The sequence below is a fragment of the Esox lucius genome, chromosome 9 (assembly GCF_011004845.1).
Source record: "Esox lucius isolate fEsoLuc1 chromosome 9, fEsoLuc1.pri, whole genome shotgun sequence".
Lineage (NCBI taxonomy): Eukaryota > Metazoa > Chordata > Actinopteri > Esociformes > Esocidae > Esox > Esox lucius.
Genome location: NC_047577.1, coordinates 9,447,117 through 9,469,218, shown reverse-complemented (window position 1 = coordinate 9,469,218; position 22,102 = coordinate 9,447,117). Strand labels below are relative to the sequence as shown.

Here is a 22,102-nt window from a genome sequence, read left to right as displayed (position 1 = left end):
TCCAATTTTGGTGAGCTTGTGCAAATTGTAGCCTCTTTTTCCTATTTGTAGTGGAGATGAGTGGTACCGGGTGGGGTCTTCTGCTGTTGCAGCCCATCCGCCTCAAGGTTGTGCGTGTTGTGGCTTCACAAATGCTTTGCTGCATACCTCGGTTGTAACGAGTGGTTATTTCAGTCAAAGTTGCTCTTCTATCAGCTTGAATCAGTCGGCCCATTCTCCTCTGACCTCTAGCATCAACAAGGTATTTTCGCCCACAGGATTGCCGCATACTGGATGTTTTTCCCTTTTCACACCATTCTTTGTAAACCCTAGAAATGGTTGTGTGTGAAAATCCCAGTAACTGAGCAGATTGTGAAATACTCAGACCGGCCCATCTGGCACCAACAACCATGCCACGCTCAAAATTGCTTAAATCACCTTTCTTTCCCATTCTGACATTCAGTTTGGAGTTCAGGAGATTGTCTTAACCAGGACCACACCCCTAAAAGCATTGAAGCAACTGCCATGTGATTGGTTGATTAGATAATTGCATTAATGAGAAATTTAACAGGTGTTCCTAATAATCCTTTAGGTGAGTGTAGATTTACCTAAAATAAAAAAAGGGATATTAAAAATATTCATATTAAGCAGGCAAGGATCTCTCCAAAATTATTGGCACTCTTGGTAAATATGAGCAAAAAAGGCTATGAATTGTTTTTATAAATACTTGTGCTTGCGTTGTTTAATCAGTGACAAAATATTAAAGAAATCGAACCTTGAGTTAAGGTAAGATTACCCCAAAAAAAAGTTGCTGCCACAAATTCCCAAGCTAGCAAGATAAAAAATATGTTGTTCTGTCCCTGAGCAAGACACTTAACTCAAACCGCTCTTACATTAACTGGATAATACAGACAGTGATCCTGCACAAAAATCTACACATTTCTATATTTGTCCGAGTTAGATCCTCAGGACATCCTAGAGTTCATAAAAATCCACAGTCACCCTATGGCTTGTTCTGGTAATGTTGGGAGGCCCTGGGCATATTGACACAGGCCCAAAATACTGCACTGCTGACCCGATCAATAGAACTTGCAAGTAGAATTGTAACGTTATCATTTATACACCCTGCATATGAAAAACTTAGACTAGAGTTTATTCCTGCCACTCTTCAGAGGACAAGATTTTTCTGTCTCAGCCCCAAGGTTTTACGCTGCTATATTAATGTGCCAGGGGGAGTAGGGTCAGTTCTCCTTCTCTACTGTAAAAAGGAATACACACTCTAAATGTTCTTGTCTTCTGCTCCGTTCAAACTTAGGAGAACATGAGGTCTTGGCCCACACCTCCTGAGTACCAGGCTCACACCTCCTGAGTACCAGGCTCTAAAGACTCATTGCTGCCCCTGTCCAAAGTCTTCCTAGCCATGTTGCAGATCAAGACGATACCTGACGATTCCAGCTGCCAGTCTGACAACCACCCCCCTCCACCCGGTTGTCCCTGTCCTTGTCCATCTGGTCATACTTCTGACCTGGATTAGGTTTTATAGGCTCCAGACACAGCCCACATGCATTTATTAATTATTACAACTTGTACTCTTAATATGTTCACCCGGCACAGCCAGAAGACGACTGGTCAACCCTTCGAGCCTGGGTCCTCTCTAGGTTTCTTCCTAAATTTCATCCCGTTAGGGAGTTTTTCCTAGCCACTGCGCTTCAACACTGTTGTTTGCTCCTTGGGGTTTTAGGCTGGGTGTTTTGTAAAAGCACTTTGTGACAACTGCTGATCCAAAAGGGGATTTATAAATAAAGTGGGTTGATAGTTTTCCAATAGCTCATCTTTGAATCACTAATTCCAGCCTTTCCTTCTGCTGTTGTGCTTCGTCGCGCATCATCTTGCCTTATTTGGACATTCCCCTACTCTTGATTTTGCCCGAAGTGAAGCCTTGGATAACCCTGGATGTCTTACCCTCGACCTCCATGGCAACGGTTGTAACCTTTCCTGCCAATTCAGCCATGTTGGCCACTTCTTTCTCACAGCATCTTTGTTGCTTACATTGTTAATGATAGTGATGGAATTCCAATTGCATACATTATCAGTGATCGTGATTGAATTCTAACTGCTTACATTATCAGTGATCGTGATTGAATTCCAACTGCTTACATTATCAGTGATCGTGATTGAATTCCAACTACTTAGCCAGAGATAGCAATCAAAGGACACTGGGTAAAAAATAAAATTCAGTGCTTCCGTGGAAAACCGTGGTGAGCTTGTTTTGAAATCATATTAATAATATAATTATAATAAAGTACAAGTGTCGAGTAGAAGGTTAATTTTGTTGAATATATTGTCTTGCATTAACGACACAAGAGAACCAACCAGAATTACACATTTATTAAATTATAAATGTATTTCCTCCCCCCAAAATGGTCAATACAAGCCACTACACCTTTGGTCATTTTCACACCAAAGAGGAAAGGGTTAATTTGGGCTTTTGCCAGACGGTTCATGATCCTCTCACTTCTCTTGAGAAACCAGTTTTCAGATGCACCCTTGCAACAGTATTAAGTTAACATGTGGGAAAACTACACTGGCTAAAATTAAAAAAACGTCTGGTAAATGTTTTATTTTATAGTTTCTTCTATTGAATGTACTTTCATGAAAACAAAAACGTAACTGTGGTTTTATACTCGCCATCCTCAATTTAAACGGCAGGGTGCTGCGCCCGCCTTTGTTGTGGTATAATTTAAAACATTCAAATATGTAACAGGAGCGCGTCAGGTATTCAAAAACGATACACCCCCACAGGTGCACTTGGAGTGGAGCCGACAGACAAAAAGCCAAGAACGATGTACACTGGGCAGCATAGAAAATAACATCCCAGGCACTCGTGTGGATTTCAAAGTTACAAAGCCTTTAATGTGTTGGCTAGATGATCATATAAAAACATGTTTCGGCTTACGTTTCGGGGACATCATGGTGTCCATTCCACGAGTGCCTGGAACTGATTTTTTTACACCACCCAGCGTACATTGCTCTTTGCTTTTTACATAAAACCTTTACTGGCTGTAATTATCCTGAGGAAGAAGAGTATAATGCAGAAACAGAAAATCATGTATGTTTACTGTAAGGTAGGCTATTTAACTGTAATGTTCACTATAAGGTAGACCATATAAGTATAATGTTCACTATAAGGTAGGCCATTTAACAGTAATGTTCACTGTAAGGTAGGCCATTTACCTGTAATAACCACTGTATGGTAGGCTATTTAACTGTATTATTCACTGTAAGCAAACTACTTCAGTGTGACTTCATAGTTGTGAACACAAAGATACAATAAGAAAGATGGCCTCTGAAAATCAAGTAGAAAAGCATAAAAAAGCAAGGTTCAAACACTTTTTTCCCGTTGGAGATTTACTTATTTACTCAGACAAAATACAACCTAAATCTAAGTTCACTCTCTCATTCAAGTCCAACAGGAAGTTGTTTTGACTGACACTGAAATCCGACAGGGGTCAAGTCTCTTCGCCCAGTCCTCAGTCTCCATACCAGAAGCCTCGTCTGTGTTCCAAATGAGCCAGTCTTCTCCTGAAGTGAGAAGAGAGCACGCGCCCACTCTATGGCATGGACAGAACACTGCAGGAACGTGGAAGCTCTTCAGCCAATAGTGACAGTAATCCATGACATGGAGTGAGCAAGTGCACAGCACTGGAAGTTTCCGGAACAGTAGAATTTCTAGTTCCCCTGCTCAACTGTCCTCCCAAAATACTCCTTCTGGAACTGTAAGAACTCCTCCTCCGTGAACACAGACTTTTCCTCGGGGGGTTTGGGGACCGTGCGGTCCGGACGATGGCGGGACTGCCTGCCGGAATTCTGACTGACAATCTGAGGAAAACAAAAAGGGGACGAATCAGTCCTCTGTCACCATTTGATAAACAGCTAGAATTGCCCAAAAGAGACTAAATTTATTGGGGGCTAAATGGATGAAAACCATCTGCAACACCCTTTGTACAGTTTTAAAACATGTACTGTTGCATCCCCTTAAACTGTTATGGCAACTATGCTGCGAGGGGTTCGGGGACAACTATGCTGGGAGGGGTTCGGGGACAACTATGCTGCGAGGGGTTCGGGGACAACTATGCTGCGAGGGGTTCGGGGACAACTATGCTGCGAGGGGTTCGGGGACAACTATGCTGCGAGGGGTTCGGGGACAACTATGCTGCGAGGGGTTCGGGGACAACTATGCTGCGAGGGGTTCGGGGACAACTATGCTGCGAGGGGTTCGGGGACAACTATGCTAGGAGGGGTTCGGGGACAACTATGCTAGGAGGGGTTCGGGGACAACTATGCTAGGAGGGGTTCGGGGACAACTATGCTAGGAGGGGTTCGGGGACAACTATGCTAGGAGGGGTTCGGGGACAACTATGCTGGGAGGGGTTTGGGAACAAACTGCAGCTCAAATGGCAACCTATTCCCTTCTTAGGGTGCACTTCCTCATGTAGCCCCAAGGCACCAGCGAAAGGTTTCGCACTATACAGGGCAACCCGTGTCGTACCTTTGCAGTTTCTGACTCGGCAGCGCTGAAGCCCGTCCTCAGAAAGTACTGCAGGTTGGAGGTCAGGTGGCTCTTCCCCTGCGTCTTCCTGAACTCCTCTGGGAAGACAAGAGACCAAACCAGGCGGTAAGCAGTCAACGGGCGCCAGAGGTCTCCCGCCGTCGCCGGGCGCCCAAACGCTGGCTTGTGCTGGTGAACGCTGTGGCCTTGAAAGGTAGTGCCTTCTTAACACATAGAAGAGGACCGGCCACCCGGTTTCTTTACGGCGCAACGAGATCTCTGAACCCCCCGGGGAGCGTATAGAACGAGTCGTGTTGGTTTGCGTTTCACTCACCGACTGCAGACTTGACCCTCTTGCCTTTGACAGTGGCTTTACTCTTCCCAGGGCCGAGACGGCCCTGCAGTCGGCGCACCCCCCTGCTCACGCCCTGCCTGTTGGTGCTGACCAGGTTCATCATCTCAGCCTTCTTAGGGGTGTTCTTCTTCCTGGCTGCACCCTTCTGCTTTTTGTCTAACACCCAAGGATGAGAGCAGGAGAGAAAACATCGGTGCTCTGGAGTTTTTTTTCCCCCAGGAATGTTTTCTACACGAGGGGGCATTTAAAAACCAAAAATGCACCAGTGAGATAGCTCATAATGGTATTATATGGCGTATTTTACAGTGCAGTGTGTGATGTATAATGTTGCAAAGAGGACGGGGACGTCGTTTATCTGATACAAATAATGACATTACAAAATGGGGACGTATGGAAAGCCAAATGACGCTACTGGCTCGTTTCATACACAGTACGAACAATTATGAAACTGTATGCCCTCACTAACGTCTCTCGGTCTGGGTAAGTGTCTGCTACATGCCGATAGGTAGCTAGTTAAAAACATTGTTTGGTTAATGTGGATCATTTACCTTTTAAGTCATCGCTTAGCAACTCCAGCCCCTTCCTAATCATTGACGCCGACATGTTGCAGTGCAAATTACTTTTTAACTTGTTAACGTTTTAAATTACAAACAAGTAAAATAAATTATTTTCAGTAGCAAATTCGTCAGTAGAAACAACATGTGAGTTACGTCCGGCGAAGAGTGTCTGAGGAAAAACAATCGGGTGGAAACAATAGAGCCCGAATCAAATGGTTCCGTACTGTTCTCAACACTCCTTGATTTATTAATTCCTCAAGTGAAAACCTAAGTCGGGTTAATTACAACGTTTTGGAAAGAAAAGTTGAGCGGCTCTAAAGATGGAGTTAGTTCTACCGTCCATACGTTTTCTGTATTTCCAAGAATTTGGTTAGGTAGTAAAGCAGCTATTAATTATTTCTTGAAAACATTAAATCGGTATAAACAGCTTTATATTTTTTTTCTTGGTGCTATGTCACAATAATTTCATTGTGCAGGATAACGCCGTGTTATTCGGTACAATTGATAGGCCTAAATACATTTGAATCTTCTATGGCATTTTTTAAAAAGTTTACCAATCACTTACAAAAATATTGTATATATATATGTATGTTACAAGTGGGATGTATAGATGTGCAATGAAGGCAAATGCAAGTACAAATGACAAATCTAAATGTGCAATGGGGACAGCATTAATGAACCATTCAAGTCAAGCGTGTTTCGAAGTCGATGCGTTTATTAAAACCCTAACCAGTCCCAGAAAGTGTATAGGGGGTGCGGTAGGGTTTGCGATTCAGCGCCAGGCTTGGAAGGCTATACCGTCATGACATGGACTTAGAGGCAACCCTAACCTTAGCCCCTACCACAGCCCTAACCCACATGAAATGTAAACGAAAGCTGCAAACTAATGTATGCCTTGGTTTTATTTGTTTCTTAAATGTTTTAGAAGAGTGCTCCGAATGAGTCCGCGGTTGGCCCCATTCGCCCGGTCAGTAGGTGGCAGTGTAGACAGCGTGCATTTGGGATCCGCAGACCAACTTAAAATAAGAACTCTTTGCATTCAGGCCCGATATAGACCCATTCTATCGGGAAAAACGGTAGAGGTACCGCCTCTATTCCCTTTCTGCTGGAACTACAGGCTCTGAGCTGGGGGCGTGTTATTTCTCATCGGGACAGCTCTCTCCTGACGACTGTACCTGTTCCACTTCTGCAACCGTTGGGAATTTCACTTTTCACCATGTCACTCCAAGCAAGAGCTCTCGTTGCCTCCAAGTGGCTCCTCGACGCAGTCAACGGTGGAAGCATCGGACCTAAACTACGCGTTTTGGACACATCTTGGTACTTGCCCAAACTCCGGCGCAACGCAAAGAGCGAGTTCAAAAAGAGTCATATCCCTGGTGCTGCCTTCTTTGACATAGACCAATGCTGCGACAAAACGTCTCCGCTTGATCATATGCTGCCGTCGGAGCGTGTTTTTGCAGATTACGTTGGCAATTTGGGAATTGGAAATGACACGCACGTCGTAGTATACGACGCGAGCGATTTCGGCTTGTTCTCTGCGCCCCGTGTTTGGTGGATGTTCCGAGTGTTCGGCCACATTTCGGTATCCGTGTTGAACGGAGGACTCCAAAATTGGGTGAATGAGGGACTTCCACTGAGTGACCGGTACTATAGACCAGAGCAAACTGAGTTTAGGGCTTCCCTGAACCGATCCTGGGTCAAGACATACGAGGATATCCTGGATAATTTGGACAGTAAAGAGTTTCAGGTAGTGGATGCCAGACCCAAGGGCCGATTCCTTGGCGTTGATCCAGAACCCAGAGACAGTGAGTACAGCGCGCGCACAACACACTGACTTATTTAAAACAATTGGGATGTCAACGTCCGTTAATTTACGAATTGTCTTTTTCTCAAAAGGGATATGGCAAACGACCCCGTATGTCGATATTTGATTTCTTAAGGCCATTCATGACCCGTTCATATCGAATATCCTGGTCTCGCAAAAACTCAGAATGGTGTGTGTTGGTGTATTACTGTCGGCAGCCACTTGTGGACGTCGTCTAGCCCTGGGTCACGGGCCAGCTGCGTGTGTGACTTCCTCCTCGTACGCGGGCTGAATCCCAAACTAAACGACTTTTACCAAGGCCAGTTAGGAGTAGGGTGTAGTTCGAAACACTTTAAGCAGTCAAGTCCTTGCCTCCTCTGCCCTAGTTTCCTCACTTCCTCTCAGAGCTGATTGGAGACCTGAGGGAGGGAGGGCTTATCTCCTCAAATGGCTGTTGAGTGGATCAAAAGCCAATGAAAGGACACACAAAGATTGTTTGCAGACAAGGCCAAAGGTCCACTCTGTTCGCCCAAGCTGATAAGCCAAATTAGGTTGATCAAAACATCAGTCACCACAATTTTGTATCAGATAAACAGTGTGATTGAAGGGCTCCCCACAGTCTCACACATCTGCACTGAGTGAAGTGGACACAACAAAGCCGGCCGATATTGGGTCGCTTTGGGCGGCGAAACATTCTTCAAGATTGTGTAAATTAGGCCAAACCCCACCTGTGTCTCTCTATTTCACATGTTCTACAAACAGGGGCTGAGACACACGCACACTCTTTGCCCAGAACTGCTGACACTGAGCTCTACTCCCCTAGCTGCTCCTTGCTTGACGTTATCTCAGCCCGCCCTTTAGAAGGGACCATTACTGTCAGCGTTTGAACATTGCCCAAACTCCCGACTATCAGCAGCGTCATTCGCCCTGATAACCTCGGCTGTTCAGCGGTAACAGGGAAGGGGCGGACACCTAAGTGGCAACGACCTGCGTAGTGTCACGGACAGATAAGCACAGTCTTTGCCTCCCACTGGCCTCCCCCAGCAACAACAACGACCAAACACACACACACACACACACACACACACAGACACAGAACACGTGCGTATATGCCCCACCGTAAATTCACGTACACATACATGCATGCACTGTACAACGCGTGCGCGCGCGCCCGTGTGAGAACATGACCTGTGCCCTTCTCTCCTCCAGACACCGAGCCTGGCCACATCCCCGGCTCCGCCAGCGTTCCCTTCACCTCCGTCCTCTCCCCGACCGGCCACCTGCGTCCCCGGGAGGAGCTCCGGGACCTGTTCGCCCGGGCCGCCGTGGACCTCTCACGTCCGATCTGCGCGTCCTGCGGCTCGGGCGTGACGGCCTGCCACGTGGCCCTCGCCGCCCACGAATGCGGCCACCCGGGGGTGTCCGTGTACGACGGGGCCTGGTCCGAGTGGTATACCCGAGCCGCGCCCGAGCACGTCATCTCCGCCGGCTTCGGGAAACACTGCCCCGTGATCGGATGAGAGAGAAAGAGAGAGAGAGAGAGGGAGAGAGAGAGCGCAGGGGAGGAGGACCGCAGGGGAGGAGGACCGCGCGATCGCATGAGAGCGAATGACGATCGGGGGTTGAACAGAAGGGGGAACGGACAAGCTCCCCTCCTGCGCGGCGATTATTGCGTGAGGGATCTGGGTTGAATGTTCCTGTAGGTACTGTTGAATCGTATTTGAGCCTTATCCTGATTTGAATCATTTGGAGGGAATTGCACCGGTCCGTGGCCTTATATCGGTGACAGGGGTTACGGTATTCTACTGCTCGGACATGACGTGGGTCGGCGTTCCCTGGAATGTTTGCCTTCTGATGTCATAGGAGGAAGTCCGGTTAGCTTGAGATCCGAACGTGGGCAGTTGGTCAATGTTTCATTAGATCTATTAGTGACATGGAAATTACATCAGTGTAAGTTCCTCAAAACACTATGGTGGAATATTTGAAGGCATGTGTAGATATATAGACGTAGATAAATAGATATGGAGTCAAACATGATTCAAACTAGAGCCTCAGGAAAGAAAACAGTAGTGAAACGTAGTGTCACTATTTGATATACATACACACACATATATATATATATATTTGTTAAGCCTTCAAATATTGACACTACTTTTCACTACTGTTTTCTTTCTTGCTGCTCTAGTTTGACTCGTGTTTGACTAAGAAGTAGCCCTAAACAGCTCCACTCAGTATCTCTGATGACAGCCTGGCTCTGTCCTGCACATAGACAGATTAAGGACCGTTTCATTTGATGAACACGCCACAACCCTTATGACAGTCCATGTAAATGTGGAATTAACTTATGACATGCTATCCCTGTTCTAATGTCACCATGGTCTTTATTTTGTTAGAAACGTGGTTTCATTTTTGTGTGCATTTGACAATAAAAACAATAAGTTAACGATGGAACCTTGTCTTTTTGCCGTAGGTAAATCACCCGAATACGGGGAATATGTATCAAGAATTGTGTTTGTCATATACCAGCCATAACATTATGACCACCTGCCTAATATTGTGTAGGTCCCCTTTTTGCCACCAGAACACCTCTGACCCAGTGAGGCATGGACTCCACTAGACCTCTGAAGGTGTGCTGTGCTATCTTGCACCATGATGTTAACAGCAGATCCTTCAAGTCCTGTTAGTTGTGAGGTGGGGCCTCCATGGATTGGACGTGTTTGTCCAGCACATTCCGCAGGTGCTCGATTTGGACTGAGATCTGGGGAATTTGGAGGCCAAATCAAAACGTTGAACTTGTTGTGTTCCTCAAACCATTCCTGAACCATTTTTGCTTTGTGGCAGGGCGCATTATCCTGCTGAAAGAGGCCAATGCCCCCAGGGAATAGTGTTGCTCTGAAAGGGTGCACATGGTCGGCAACAACGCTCAGGAGGGTGGTACGTGTCAAAGTAACACCCACGTGAACGGCAGGACCCAAGGTTTCCCAGCAGAACATTGCCCAAAGCATCACACTGCCTCCGCCGCCTTGCCTTCCCATAAGTGCCCCCAGGTCCCTTGTGATCTCCAGGGAAGTGATGCACACACACCCGGCCGTCCACGTGGTGTAAAAGGAAACGTGATTCATCAGACCAGGCCGCCCACTGCACTGTGCTGCAGTTCTGAAGCTCACGTGTGCCCACTGTAGGCGCTTTCGGCCGTGCTCACAGGGCTCAGCGTGGGCACCCCCACTGGTCTGCGGCTACGCCGCCCGGTTCGCAACAAACTGCGGTGCACTGTGTGTTCTGACACCTTTCTATCAGTACCAGCATTAACCTTTTCAGCAATTTGAGCTACAGCCTGTCGGATCGGACCACACGGGTCAGCCTTCACTTCCCGCGGGCCTCAATGAGCCTCGGCCGTCCAAGGCCGTCTTTGTTCACCGTGCTTAGCGCGGTCGAAAAGAGACTCCCTTTTTGCCCCACAAGTCATTCTATATCCACCCGAGGGCAGCAAATCTCATTTCTCTGTTTTCCTATGTATTACCGCTTAGTCTTAACCAAAGTCCAATTGCAACTTCTTTATCCACACCGACACTCACAGTTGAACAGAAAAAAACTGTCTGAGAAAAAAGGGAACAGATCAAATGAGCGTCTGCGATCAGTGGAAAAAGCTCAGCGAAAGGGCGGTGGGGGATTCTCCACTAGCGCTTCTGAATCGGAGGGAAGCGAGAAACAGGTAGAAGTTGTGGTTTCACTCTGAAGACCGCATGAAATCCCTTTTCGTCATCAGTTATTTTTCTGTACAGGAGCTGACATTTCATAGAAGAGAGGCAACCTTTATCTGAGTACAGACGGAGAGCGTGATTGGCTTGACTCATCAGACAAGTTGAGTCTGACGAGAGACCATGTGGTAATTCAACACTTAACACTCAACTGGAGGGCTTTGAGACAAGACAACGAAGGTGGTAGTCACACCGGCCAAAACCTAGGTTTCCAACGAGGGCATCTAGAAGGTTGACAATGTACAGGGTAAGTGCTCACTCTGAACTGTGAGATCAGAATGTGTTCATGCGGACTACAGATAATATTTTTTTTTGGTTTTCATTTAAACATTTGTGTGTTAGAGGTGGAGATGGCACTGTCCTGTTACATTAAAAGGGCTATCATCTGTTGTCACTAATTTTGTCGTTGATCATGTGACAGTTGTTCCCCTTTGAAAGGGCACTGTGTAGAATCCTGCCACTAATGTTTACCAGACCGAATTTAAGCAATGACACAATTAGCTTCATCCTCCTGTTCCCTTACTGAACAAGACTTGAATGGTATTAGCTAGTCCAGGGTGGTTTAGAGAGGGTTGATTAGCTAGTCCAGGGTGGTTTAAAGAGGGTTGATTAGCTAGTCCAGGGTGGTTTAAAGAGGGGTGATTAGCTAGTCCAGGGTGGTTTAAAGAGGGGTGATTAGCTAGTCCAGGGTGGTTTAAAGAGGGGTGATTAGCTAGTCCAGGGTGGTTTAAAGAGGGGTGATTAACTAGTCCAGGGTGGTTTAAAGAGGGGTGATTAACTAGTCCAGGGAGGTTTTGAGTGGGGTGATTAACTAGTCCAGGGAGGTTTTGAGTGGGGTGATTAGCTAGTCCAGGGAGGTTTTGAGTGGGGTTATTAGCTAGTCCAGGGTGGTTTTGAGTGGGGTTATTAGCTAGTCCAGGGAGGTTTTGAGTGGGGTTATTAGCTAGTCCAGGGTGGTTTTGAGTGGGGTTATTAGCTAGTCCAGAGTTCTTTGGGGTAGTATACATTTGAAACAATAACACCCTTCTGGTCTTTGACATCTGTTTTTCTGCCACTAACACAGTAAAAGTCTTACAAATGGTGATGATGTTATTATTAATGTCGTTATTATGTGAGTGTTGTCTAAGACACTGCCTCCCACAAACATGTACTGCTAAAGCATCTGCTCGAATCTGGTCCGGAGCTTCTCCACACTCTTTTGTCAAATACATCTATAACTAAGGAAATACCTTAGAAAAAGTTATTCATCTGTATTTCACTTACTGTCTAGTCTTAAATGCGTATTCAATCCCTATTCCAGTCAATATTTTTGTGTTTTCTTCATTCTATTTCTATACATGTAAACCTAACTAATAGGTGAAATCAGGACAGATAAATGTTTGTGTACTGCAGGCATTTCAAAAAATGTATGCAAACAATTTATAGTGCTTGGTTGGACCAAAACCCTGCACAAATGTTGGGCCACCAGTAGCCCACCAAGATTAAAGACCTTCTGGAGGAGGCTGGGGGCAGAATTTTGCATCAGTGTGGTAAGACGTGAAGTTCAGACTGAGCTGAACCAAAACCCTACACACCTCGCAGGTTTTTCTCCAGTAGTTTTCAACTGGAGACCGCTGTCATTGTGGGGAAAGATGGTGCATGACTCAAAGGCACCCTCAAACACACTTTCTGTACCACTCATTGACCACGGCCCGTGGGGAATGTGATGCACTAGATACAGTTCCCTCCAGAATTATCGATGCCCTAGGTAGATATGAACAAAAAAAGCCTGTGATCAAATGTCATTATTAATTCTCAGAACAATTGGGAAGGGATTTCATACCATTCCTCCACACAGGAACAGATCCTTGTGAGTCCTTGGTCCTCGCTTGCGGATTCTCTTTGCCAGATGAATCCACAGGTTATGAATAAGATTCGGGTCAGAGGGCCGTGATGGCCATTGCGAAAGCTTGATTCTGTGGTCCGTGAACCATTTTGGTGTGGATTTTGAGGTATACTTTGGATCGTTGTCCTGCTGGGAGATCCAACCCTGGCAGATACAGAATTTCCTGATAATTGGAGTCCAGGTTGTATCCTAACCGGGTTCCCAGGGGCATTGGATGTAAAATAGCCCCACAACATCACGGATCCACCACCACACTTCTGTGTGACAGGTCAACATGCTTTAGTTTCATTTCTTTTTGTGTTTTTTATCTGGCCTTTTCCATGTTGATGGATGAGTTTAGCCCGTGAGTCACTTCATATTTACTGTATATCTCAATGTAACATGATGTCACTGATGACCACTTAATATATCTGATCAAAAATATTATTCCTTAATGACTAGTTTGTTAGATTCAAATGATACTGTGTTTTGGGTGTTAAGATCAAGGTCACCGAGTTTTGGGGGCAACGTGCCAGAAGTCCCCCCCCCCCTCGTGACCACAGAGATCATGAGAGTAGGAGAGCGGTTGTGGTGAGAGGAGGAGAGGACATAGTTGTCGGTGGTTTTGGGGTTTGTTTGCTATTCGAAAAGGCTCGTAAACATTCTGTGAAACGAGGACATTGTGGTTTTGTAAACTTCAGCCTCTTAGTGTGTGTGATTGTGCGTGCGCAGACTCATGTCAATCATTTACAACACACCAGTGCCTGCTCTAGCCTAAGCAAAATGTTATTCGGGGCCCCTCTCCTTACGGTAGGGGCCCCCTAGCAGTTGAGGGGGCCTTAAGTGACCGCTTATGTCACACCCCTTACTTGTGTCAGTATGTGTTAGGAGATTTATGACTTCTTAATTTCTAAAACAAACTTCAAAAACCACACTGAACAAGCTTTTGCATGTCTTTTACAGAACGGACCTTGAATATTATTTAGCTATATTAGAACCTAAATTAGCCCTAAGCTACTTCTAGGAATTTACTGCTGCTGCAGATAAGCATGTCCCTTTTAAGAAATATAGAGTGAAGTAGATCCGACTCATGGTTCATGTCTGATCTATCAAAGGTAAAAGAAATGCTTAATTGGTCAAGGCTAGAAAAACAGATCCTGATGGTTAAGCCGCTCAGGGATCTATTCACCCATGTCTGAAAAGCTAAATCAGACTTCTACATAAACACACTGTCTGACTTTAAAGGGAATCCAGCAAAAATTTGGAAAACTATTAAAAGCTTGAAGAATAGTTTAGCAGTAACATTCTAGTGACACTTTTCTAAAGAAATTTAAGGCACTGTTTCCATTACTGAAAAATATGCTGTTGTCGATGCATTTCATTGCCACTTGACTTAAACTGGCGGTCTTTTTCGAAGGGGCACCTGTTCCTACTCCCTGCAGTATAGAGCAAAGTGCTGTTGTTGAAATGGCACAGGAAGCCTGTAAATAGTGGAAGGGGAAATTGAAAAGTCCAGGCCACTTTCATATCTGTTTTGGACTATGGGGATTTCGTCCATAGCTATGCAGCAGTTTCAACATATAAAATAATTAGATGCTGTGCCCTTTAGTTTCTTCTATTGATCTGCTGCTAGCTTTTGGAAACATTATTGTATTTTGTATCAAAACGGTGGATGAGCCTTTCTTAATGCAAGATGAAGAAGAGAAGCTCCCCCTTTTTATTTACAAGGTGAGTAGCATAACTATTGGCCCCTTTGCAATGACACCTGAGTTGTAGTGCAACCAAGTCTTCAGAAAGGAGATTCAACTAGGTCTCCACCCAACTTAACAGAGCTTGAGCAAGAACACTGGGCAGCCATTCCTGCGTCCAGAAATGCTAAGCTGATAGAGGCTCATCCAAATGGAATATTTATTGTGGCATTATGGACTTTCCAAAGGACAATTTGTAGAATTTCTTTTATCATTTTGACATTATGGACTGTTTTTTTGTGTGTGTCAGTGGCAAAAACCCCACAATAAACCCATTCTGATTGCATGTTGTCACGATAAAATGTGTGGTCCCAGATGGATGGACACCTTTGACAGTCACTGTACGAGGCAGTATCCTGCCCCAAAGTGAATGTGGAATCCATGTTCAAACAGGTTATTTTTATCTGACTAATTAGACCTGCAGATGTTTTCCTTTACCTGACTTTACCCTCCAGGAGGAATGCATGGGAAACACAAAGACCCACTTTCCCCAGCATTTGATCCTGCAGTGCAGATATTCAGTCCTTGGTGAATATTTTCTGCAGATAATTTTATTATAAAATCAAGAAATCATGGTGCCAAATGAACGTCTCTCTTCGACCCATTTGATTCAGGTCCTAGTGTTCGCCAGTTGAGCCGCTAGAAAACTGAACGGCGCGTCAGAGCTCCACAACGGCTAAACGGCTAAAGCCCAAATAACCTTGTCATGCCTAATTAGCACAATATTTTTCTGAAGAATGGCATTTTAGACCTATTTTCACTTCCACTGCTGCATATGGGCAGTGTACTGTTGGCTGTTGCTCTAATGTAGTAGTTTCCTATTTAAAGGTCACTGCGGTTTGACTGGTGTTATTCAGCCTGAGGTGAGATAGGGGAAATTTTCACTCCTTTTTTTTAGATAAAAAAACACCTGGCAGATGAAAGAAGTGTTAAAAGATAGAGGTGGTGTTGATGTTGCAGGTAAAATCACAACATTAATAGCTAAAATGGTGCAAGTTCGAAAGAGCACGTTTAAAAACAAGTGAGGGAATTTATCAACCCTCCAGTTTGTCTCCAGCCTTAAACAGTAACGTTTGTGTCCCTTTAATGTGAATCAAGTGCATGTCCAGACCGACTTAAAGGAGCAATTAAAGGTTACGTTTCTTGCGTGTGTGAGTGTCTATAGGTGAAACATATGATCAAAAAGTGATCAAACCAAAATACAAACACACCAGCCAAACAGCGGAAACAGCCAAGCCCACTTCATATTCCTCTTTCTAATGTTTCACATGTCACCCAAATGGCGGACTTTTCCCTACTAAGTGCCCTACTTCACACCAGAACTCTATGGGACCTGGTTAAAAGTAGTGGCCCACATGCCAGGTGTTGCTAAGGGCATGTCTCCTACCATGTTTCAGAATGAGAACGCTCTCATCTAAGACACTTCCCATCTGTTTGTGAATGTCTCCTACCAGGTTCTAGAATGAGATCAAGGTCACTGTAATGGAGATTCTGCCCCGCCTCCTCTTGCCAGTGCTATCACTGCAAGCCCTGCTCCTCCCCCTGCGAACCTGCTCCAGCGCAACGCAACCATGTGAGTTGACCCCAAGTATGTATTATAAGCACCTTCATAAAGCCTTATGGGCTGCCATATAGTATGTGACAGCTTGTGAAGTGTTCCGTTACGCAACGCCACACAGCGGTTCATTCTGGGATTTCGCTGGTTGTGAAAGGGCTTCTTAACGGGGCATTATGTCATAGACTCAGTACGGCTATATGCCCCAGGTATTAAAATGACTCTCTCTAAGACTTCAAATGTCTTGGCTAACTTAGGTATGAAAGGGATTCTACCAAAAAAGATGATTCGCATAGAAAACAACATGTTACACATCCAGGCCCCGAATGGATGTTTGGGACTGAAAGTCGTGTCATTTCTCACCTCTTGCAGGGCTGCAGTGTGTCAATGATTTTATCTGTAATGTCACCTGTGTGCTGAACATCACGGGGCTTCCTCCGGACGTGCCATGCACCCTACATGGGACGTATGACAACAGATTAAGGTAATGTAGACTTGAGACGCACACCTTAAGGTCACGAGCTGGAGTGGACTGGCTGCCGTGTGACATGGTTGTTCTAAGGGACCAGTGACTCTGACTGACACTGGCTAGTGGACCTGATACTGGGGTTCAGCTGCAGATTTGCCTAATATGTGTGTGTGTGTGTGTGTGTGTCTGTCTTTTTGTCTGTGTGAGTTTGTGTTTGTGTGTGTTTGTGTCCTCAGAAGATTAGCAACCTTGAAATCTGGCAAAATTAGGAGATATGGCTAATAAAGGTGTTAAAGTGACCGTTAGAATTTTGGTTACATTTCGGGCGGGGGTGTGTTTATTATAACCAGTTTAGATTAGGTTTAGATTTAAGGTTTAGATTAGGTTTACAAGTCCTTGCAAGAACAGTAAAACAAGCATGTGCGTGTTCATCATTTGTAGGGTATTAGTGTCTATTTGTGTGTGCTTAACCATGTTCTATTTGTGTAACTTCAGTCAATGTGAGATGCAATCTTTGGGGGGCTCCAACACATTGTTGAGAGGTGGCAACCTTGTCATCACGGACGACTACAACTACACGTATTCGGTGAGTTACTACAAAAGTTAAAAAGAGACGATTGGTCAAATACGCATTATTACATTAATGACAATATGTTAAGAAAATATTATGAAGTAAACATTTAAACTTTTATTAAATGTATCTGTATTAAAACATTCAGTAGATGACCGGACACTTCTGTGAACATTTGTGAAATTTACTTTCAGACCCTCTGGCCACATATTGAAATGCACATTCATGTGTCTTGTGGAACCTCAGAAAATATGATTCAGATTAATAGCACATATATTCCTTATTACCACAGTAAGTGTATACTACAAGTACTACTATGAACTACTACTACTACTGCTTCTTCTACTACAACCACTACTACTACCAGTACCACTTCTACAAGTACCACTACCACCACGAATACTACTGCTACTACTACTACTACTACCACCCTACTACTTCCACTACTACTATTACTATACTACCACTGTTATAACTACTACTACTACTATCATTACTACCACACTCTACTGACTTAATTAAGTATAATAGCAGTAGCACTACATTAACTGTATTAGCAGTAGCCAGCTGTGACAGTGATAACATTAGGACTATATTAACTGAAATAGCAGCTGTTATAGTGATAACATTAGGACTATATTAACTGAAATAGCAGCTGTTATAGTGATAACATTAGGACTACATTAACTGTATTAGCAGTAGCCAGCTGTGATAGTGATAACATTGGGACTGCATTAACTGTGATGTTTTGTATTTGGACAGTTAAAATGCATCCCCCTGGCAAGCCCACCATCACCAACACTTCCATCGACTGGACACCTGGTGCTCCCATTTCTTGTTTAATCTTAAACTATGACTTTCAACTACAGTGGAAACAAGAAACACAGGACTGGATGGTGAGAGATGCCCAGACACAAACACAGACAGACTGAGAGTAGACAGAAAGATTCATTTTTAAAAGTAAATAAAAGTAAGTACACATACACAACTGCTCTAAGTTGTATCTTAAAGAACACACATTATTTCGCAAAGTGCTATCTAAAAGTACACACACACGACTTCTTAAAGTAAAGTACTATCTTGATGTATGCAAACACTACTTCTTAAAGTAAAGTACTATCTTAACATACACATACACTAGTTCTTAAAGTGAAGTACTATCTTAACATACACATACACTAGTTCTTAAAGTAAAGTACTATCTTAACATACACATACACTAGTTCTTAAAGTAAATTACTATCTTAATGTACACATACACTACATACAGAATTGTATTATAAGTGTTATTTATCGTTGCAGGATGCTGAGGAGGTGCTCATTCAGAAAAAGACGACCCATTTTGACCTGGACCCTGAAAAGTTGGAGAGAGGGAAGAGGTACCAGGCCAGGGTAAGGGTCATGGCCCAAACCGACCCTGAAGCTCAGTCTCAGTGGAGCGACTGGAGCCCCAGTGCATTGTGGGTGTCTGCCGTAGGAGAAGCAAAGGCCGAAGGTGTCTTTTTAAGTTACCTACATATGTAGTAAGAACTTGCGAGTGTCAGTGATAAGCCTTTTGGTCCCTGATGAGCAGCGCGCTCTGTTTTTAGTCAGCAAATGTATTTGTCTCGCTGATCTCCCTTCCATCCTTCCCTCTCTGCTTATTATCTGGATGTTCTGAACAAAACAAACAGGCCCAAACAGAAATAAACAACGGGCCGTGCCAGGCCCGTGCGCTAGCTTATTTTTAGTGTTCCGAATTGTGTGTGTTCTAAGTATGTCCTGTGTTGTTCCTCCGGTCCGGTTCACAGGTGGCCTCGACATAATGGACCAGGACTCCATCGTGTTCACAGTGGTCGGGTCGGTGGTCGTGCTGTTTCTAATGATCTGCTTGTGCTTCTGCCAAGGAAAACTGTAAGTAGAAAAACACACAGACAAACACACCATCGATGTTTTGAAAGGAAAATTGTGAAATTAAAGATGTAAATTATTATGTATTTGAATGTGAACCGACTGTAAATGGGAACATGGTTCATTTGAAAGGATGGAATGTTCTGTAGTTAGATTCACCGCAGCTACCTCTTCATCTTCAGCGGTAACTCGTTCAAGAGGATTGTGACTGCTCCTATACCAGATCCCTCCAAGTTCTTCAGCGGACTCGACCATGACTTCAATGGAGATTTCAGGGTGAGTCCTGGAGTGTGGTTCTGCAATAGATGTCCAGTTGATGAAACAAATGTTTGTGTTCTATAATCCTTTTTAACAGCTGAGTTGCCTGGAAGCATTTCATTGTGCTCAGATTACAGCGTTTGGTCAACCTAAAAGTGACATTACTGATCACCAATAGTAACTGTAATGTTTCATATCGTCTGTGTGTATGTGTGTGTCTGTGTGTGCGGGTGTCTCTGTGGGTGTTTTTCGCAGGCTTGGCTGGGTCCTGGATCTCTTTCTGCTGCCCATGAAGACACCCAGATAGAGATTCACGAGAAGCTCGACTCAATCGCCCCCCTGAGGAGAGAGACAGGTACTGCGCCACTGCTGGATGAGAGGTGGGCTGGCACTTGCGCCCAGTCATCCAGCGCCAGCTACTCCAACTGCAGTTACTTCCTGTCTCGATGCTCCCGGCCTGGATCTCTCACCGCCACCAACCTGGATCCCTGCTCGGAACACTCTCCTTATGGACCAGCAGGTGGCGCCAGTGTCCAAGTGGAAGATGGCAAGCAGAAGGACAGAGGAGAGGACAGGGGGACTAAAGGAGGGATGGGGGACGGTGTGGAGGGCGGAGGGATGGTGTGTGGGGAGAAGGATGGAGGAGGATGTTTACTTAGTGGAGGTGAAGATATTCTCCTGGTGTCTCCTTATGAGCGTGTTGAAAAGCTCCAGGCCCAGCGCCTGACCCTGAAGAGCCCAGATTCAGGCATCGGCAGTGGGGGAGAAGAGCCGGAAAGCCAGGAGAGCGTGGAGGATTCGGACGAGACTATTGCGACTGTCCCCCATTTTGTCTCCGGCCTTGTTCCTCCGATCCACGGCGATGTGTTCCCCAAGCTGCCCTTCACATTCCCCGGACTGGACTGTTTGGGGGTAACGGGTGGGGAAGTCGGGGCTGGATGTTCCCTCACGATGTTTTCCTCCTATGAACGTGTGGAGATCCTCCAGGACCAGGCCCAGCGCCAGGCACTCATGAGCCCAGATTCAGACGTCTGCCGTGGGGGAAAGGATCTGGAAAAACAGGGGAGTGTGGAGGATGCGGACCGGCCCACTATGACCACTTTCAACCACGCTCCTCTAGGTGACGATCACTTTCCCTTCTGCTCCACCCCCTTACCCATCCCGCTGAATGGTTTGCCCCAGCTACCTTTCACCTTTCCTGGGTTAGCTCCATCTCTAGGTCTTGGTACCAGTAGTGGCATTCCAGGGAGCTTGTTGGAGAAGGCTCTCATGTCTTCGTCAACAGAAATAGAGCCCTCTAGCAGTGGCTATATGCCAGCGAGATGCTCAGAGGTCAGCTGAGATGGCGTTTGACAATTTTTGCTAGTCTCGTCAAACGCCATGCTCCTCTATATGGGAAGTGTGGGAGATCCGCGATAGCGTTGCAATGTTGCAGATATTTTGCCATTTCAGTATTAGTATTTTGGTTTGGTTTCCTGAGTCCTGATCCTCCGCGACAGTGTTAAATAGAGGCGGAAACCTGTTCTAAACCCGGGCCATTCGCCTCTGAGACTTTTGTACCTCTTGACCATTAGGAAGCTTGATGCCCAGTAGTGTTGTCTTTGCTGTTAACAGTGTCCTTTGCCAAACTGTCGAGGGGGCGGAGCGGGTGAAAGCGATGTGGGATTATTGGAGCTCTTTCACTTTAATACAAACAGCACCGGTAACAATATGAGTGCCAGCACCTATTGCAGCCCAAGTTAAGCACCATTTATGACAATGAATGTAATTTTCTTATTGTAATATATTTACAAGTGGCTCATGTTTACGTTATATGTCATTTAGACAGCATTGTTACCCAGAGCTTCTTACAGGGACAACTTAACTCAAACTATTTTGCTGTGGGTATTAATAAACAATTTAAACAGACTCATGTCGTTTTTGTCATTCTGGACTGTCACTAAAATGAGTGATTTGCATTACACTAACAGTAAGGCTGTCTGAGCATCACACCCATGACACTGACAGTAAGGCTGTCTGAGCATCACACCCATGACACTGACAGTAAGGCTGTCTGAGCATCACACCCATGACACTGTTTGTTCATCAGTGAATTGTCTTCTCTGCTTAACAGACACTTTCACCACTAATTAAGTCAGGATTGTCTAAATTATAAAAATATATATATATATTATGGTGATTTTGGACAGTAATTGGTTTACAGTAAAACTGTAGTGGAGTTAGCCATTTAACAATGAAGTATAGTGGCTCTCAAATGTATTCACCCCCTTGGATTTGTTCACATTTTATTGTGTTACAATGTGAAATCAAAATTGAGTAAATGTGGATATTTTTGCTGCTGAATTAACACAGAAATAGTCCCTAATGTCAAATTGAAAATTACATTTGCTAATTGTTCAGAATGAATTACAAATATTAAACAGAAAATAACTATGTTAAACCTAACCTTAAACCTAATTCTAACCCTGATCCGAACTGTAAATTCATAATAAATAAGTCCATAATAAACCAAAGTGTATTTTTCCTCATGGAGACGGGTGAAATATCTACACAATTTCAAACTGTCCTTGTTTTACCATCATCAGATTACTCACAGTTAAACCAAAGTTCTGTCTGATGATTTAGAAAAAGGAAACAAAGCCCGTAAATGAGATTGATGAAGACAAGTGATACATTGGGGTTTCTCCACTACCAACCATGAACCGAAGGGAAGTGAAATATGAGTTTAAGTCGTGACGTCGTTTC

General features: G+C 44.7%; 3 protein-coding genes across 4 annotated transcripts; 2 read left to right on the top strand and 1 right to left on the bottom strand.

The window, feature by feature from the left end:
- Positions 1-3,369: 3,369 nt before the first annotated feature.
- Positions 3,370-8,541, bottom strand: rps19bp1 (ribosomal protein S19 binding protein 1). Of its 2 annotated transcripts, none has more exons than XM_020049933.3 (4): positions 8,384-8,541; positions 4,863-5,039; positions 4,529-4,626; positions 3,370-3,858 (listed from the first exon to the last, which is right to left on the bottom strand). In XM_020049933.3, exons 1-4 carry the CDS (start codon positions 8,427-8,429, stop codon positions 3,709-3,711), a joined length of 471 nt encoding a protein of 156 aa, XP_019905492.2. In that variant the 5' UTR covers positions 8,430-8,541; the 3' UTR covers positions 3,370-3,708. The 2 variants fall into 2 exon arrangements, with proteins under 2 accessions (XP_019905492.2, XP_010866705.2); XM_010868403.5 differs by lacking the exon at positions 8,384-8,541 and adding an exon at positions 5,432-5,615.
- On the top strand, positions 6,107-9,687 carry LOC105009011 (3-mercaptopyruvate sulfurtransferase-like). The gene is made up of 2 exons (XM_010868404.5): positions 6,107-7,245; positions 8,454-9,687. The coding sequence occupies exons 1-2, from the start codon at positions 6,657-6,659 to the stop codon at positions 8,762-8,764; spliced, it is 900 nt and encodes a 299-aa protein (XP_010866706.2). The 5' UTR covers positions 6,107-6,656; the 3' UTR covers positions 8,765-9,687.
- Positions 9,688-10,048: 361 nt separating this feature from the next.
- Positions 10,049-20,698, top strand: LOC105009012 (interleukin-2 receptor subunit beta). Its single transcript, XM_010868406.5, has 10 exons — positions 10,049-11,249; positions 16,069-16,187; positions 16,542-16,653; positions 17,134-17,224; positions 17,404-17,500; positions 17,972-18,105; positions 18,512-18,704; positions 19,000-19,102; positions 19,282-19,375; positions 19,613-20,698. Exons 2-10 carry the CDS (start codon positions 16,097-16,099, stop codon positions 20,696-20,698), a joined length of 2,001 nt encoding a protein of 666 aa, XP_010866708.2. The 5' UTR covers positions 10,049-11,249; positions 16,069-16,096.
- Positions 20,699-22,102: the final 1,404 nt, after the last annotated feature.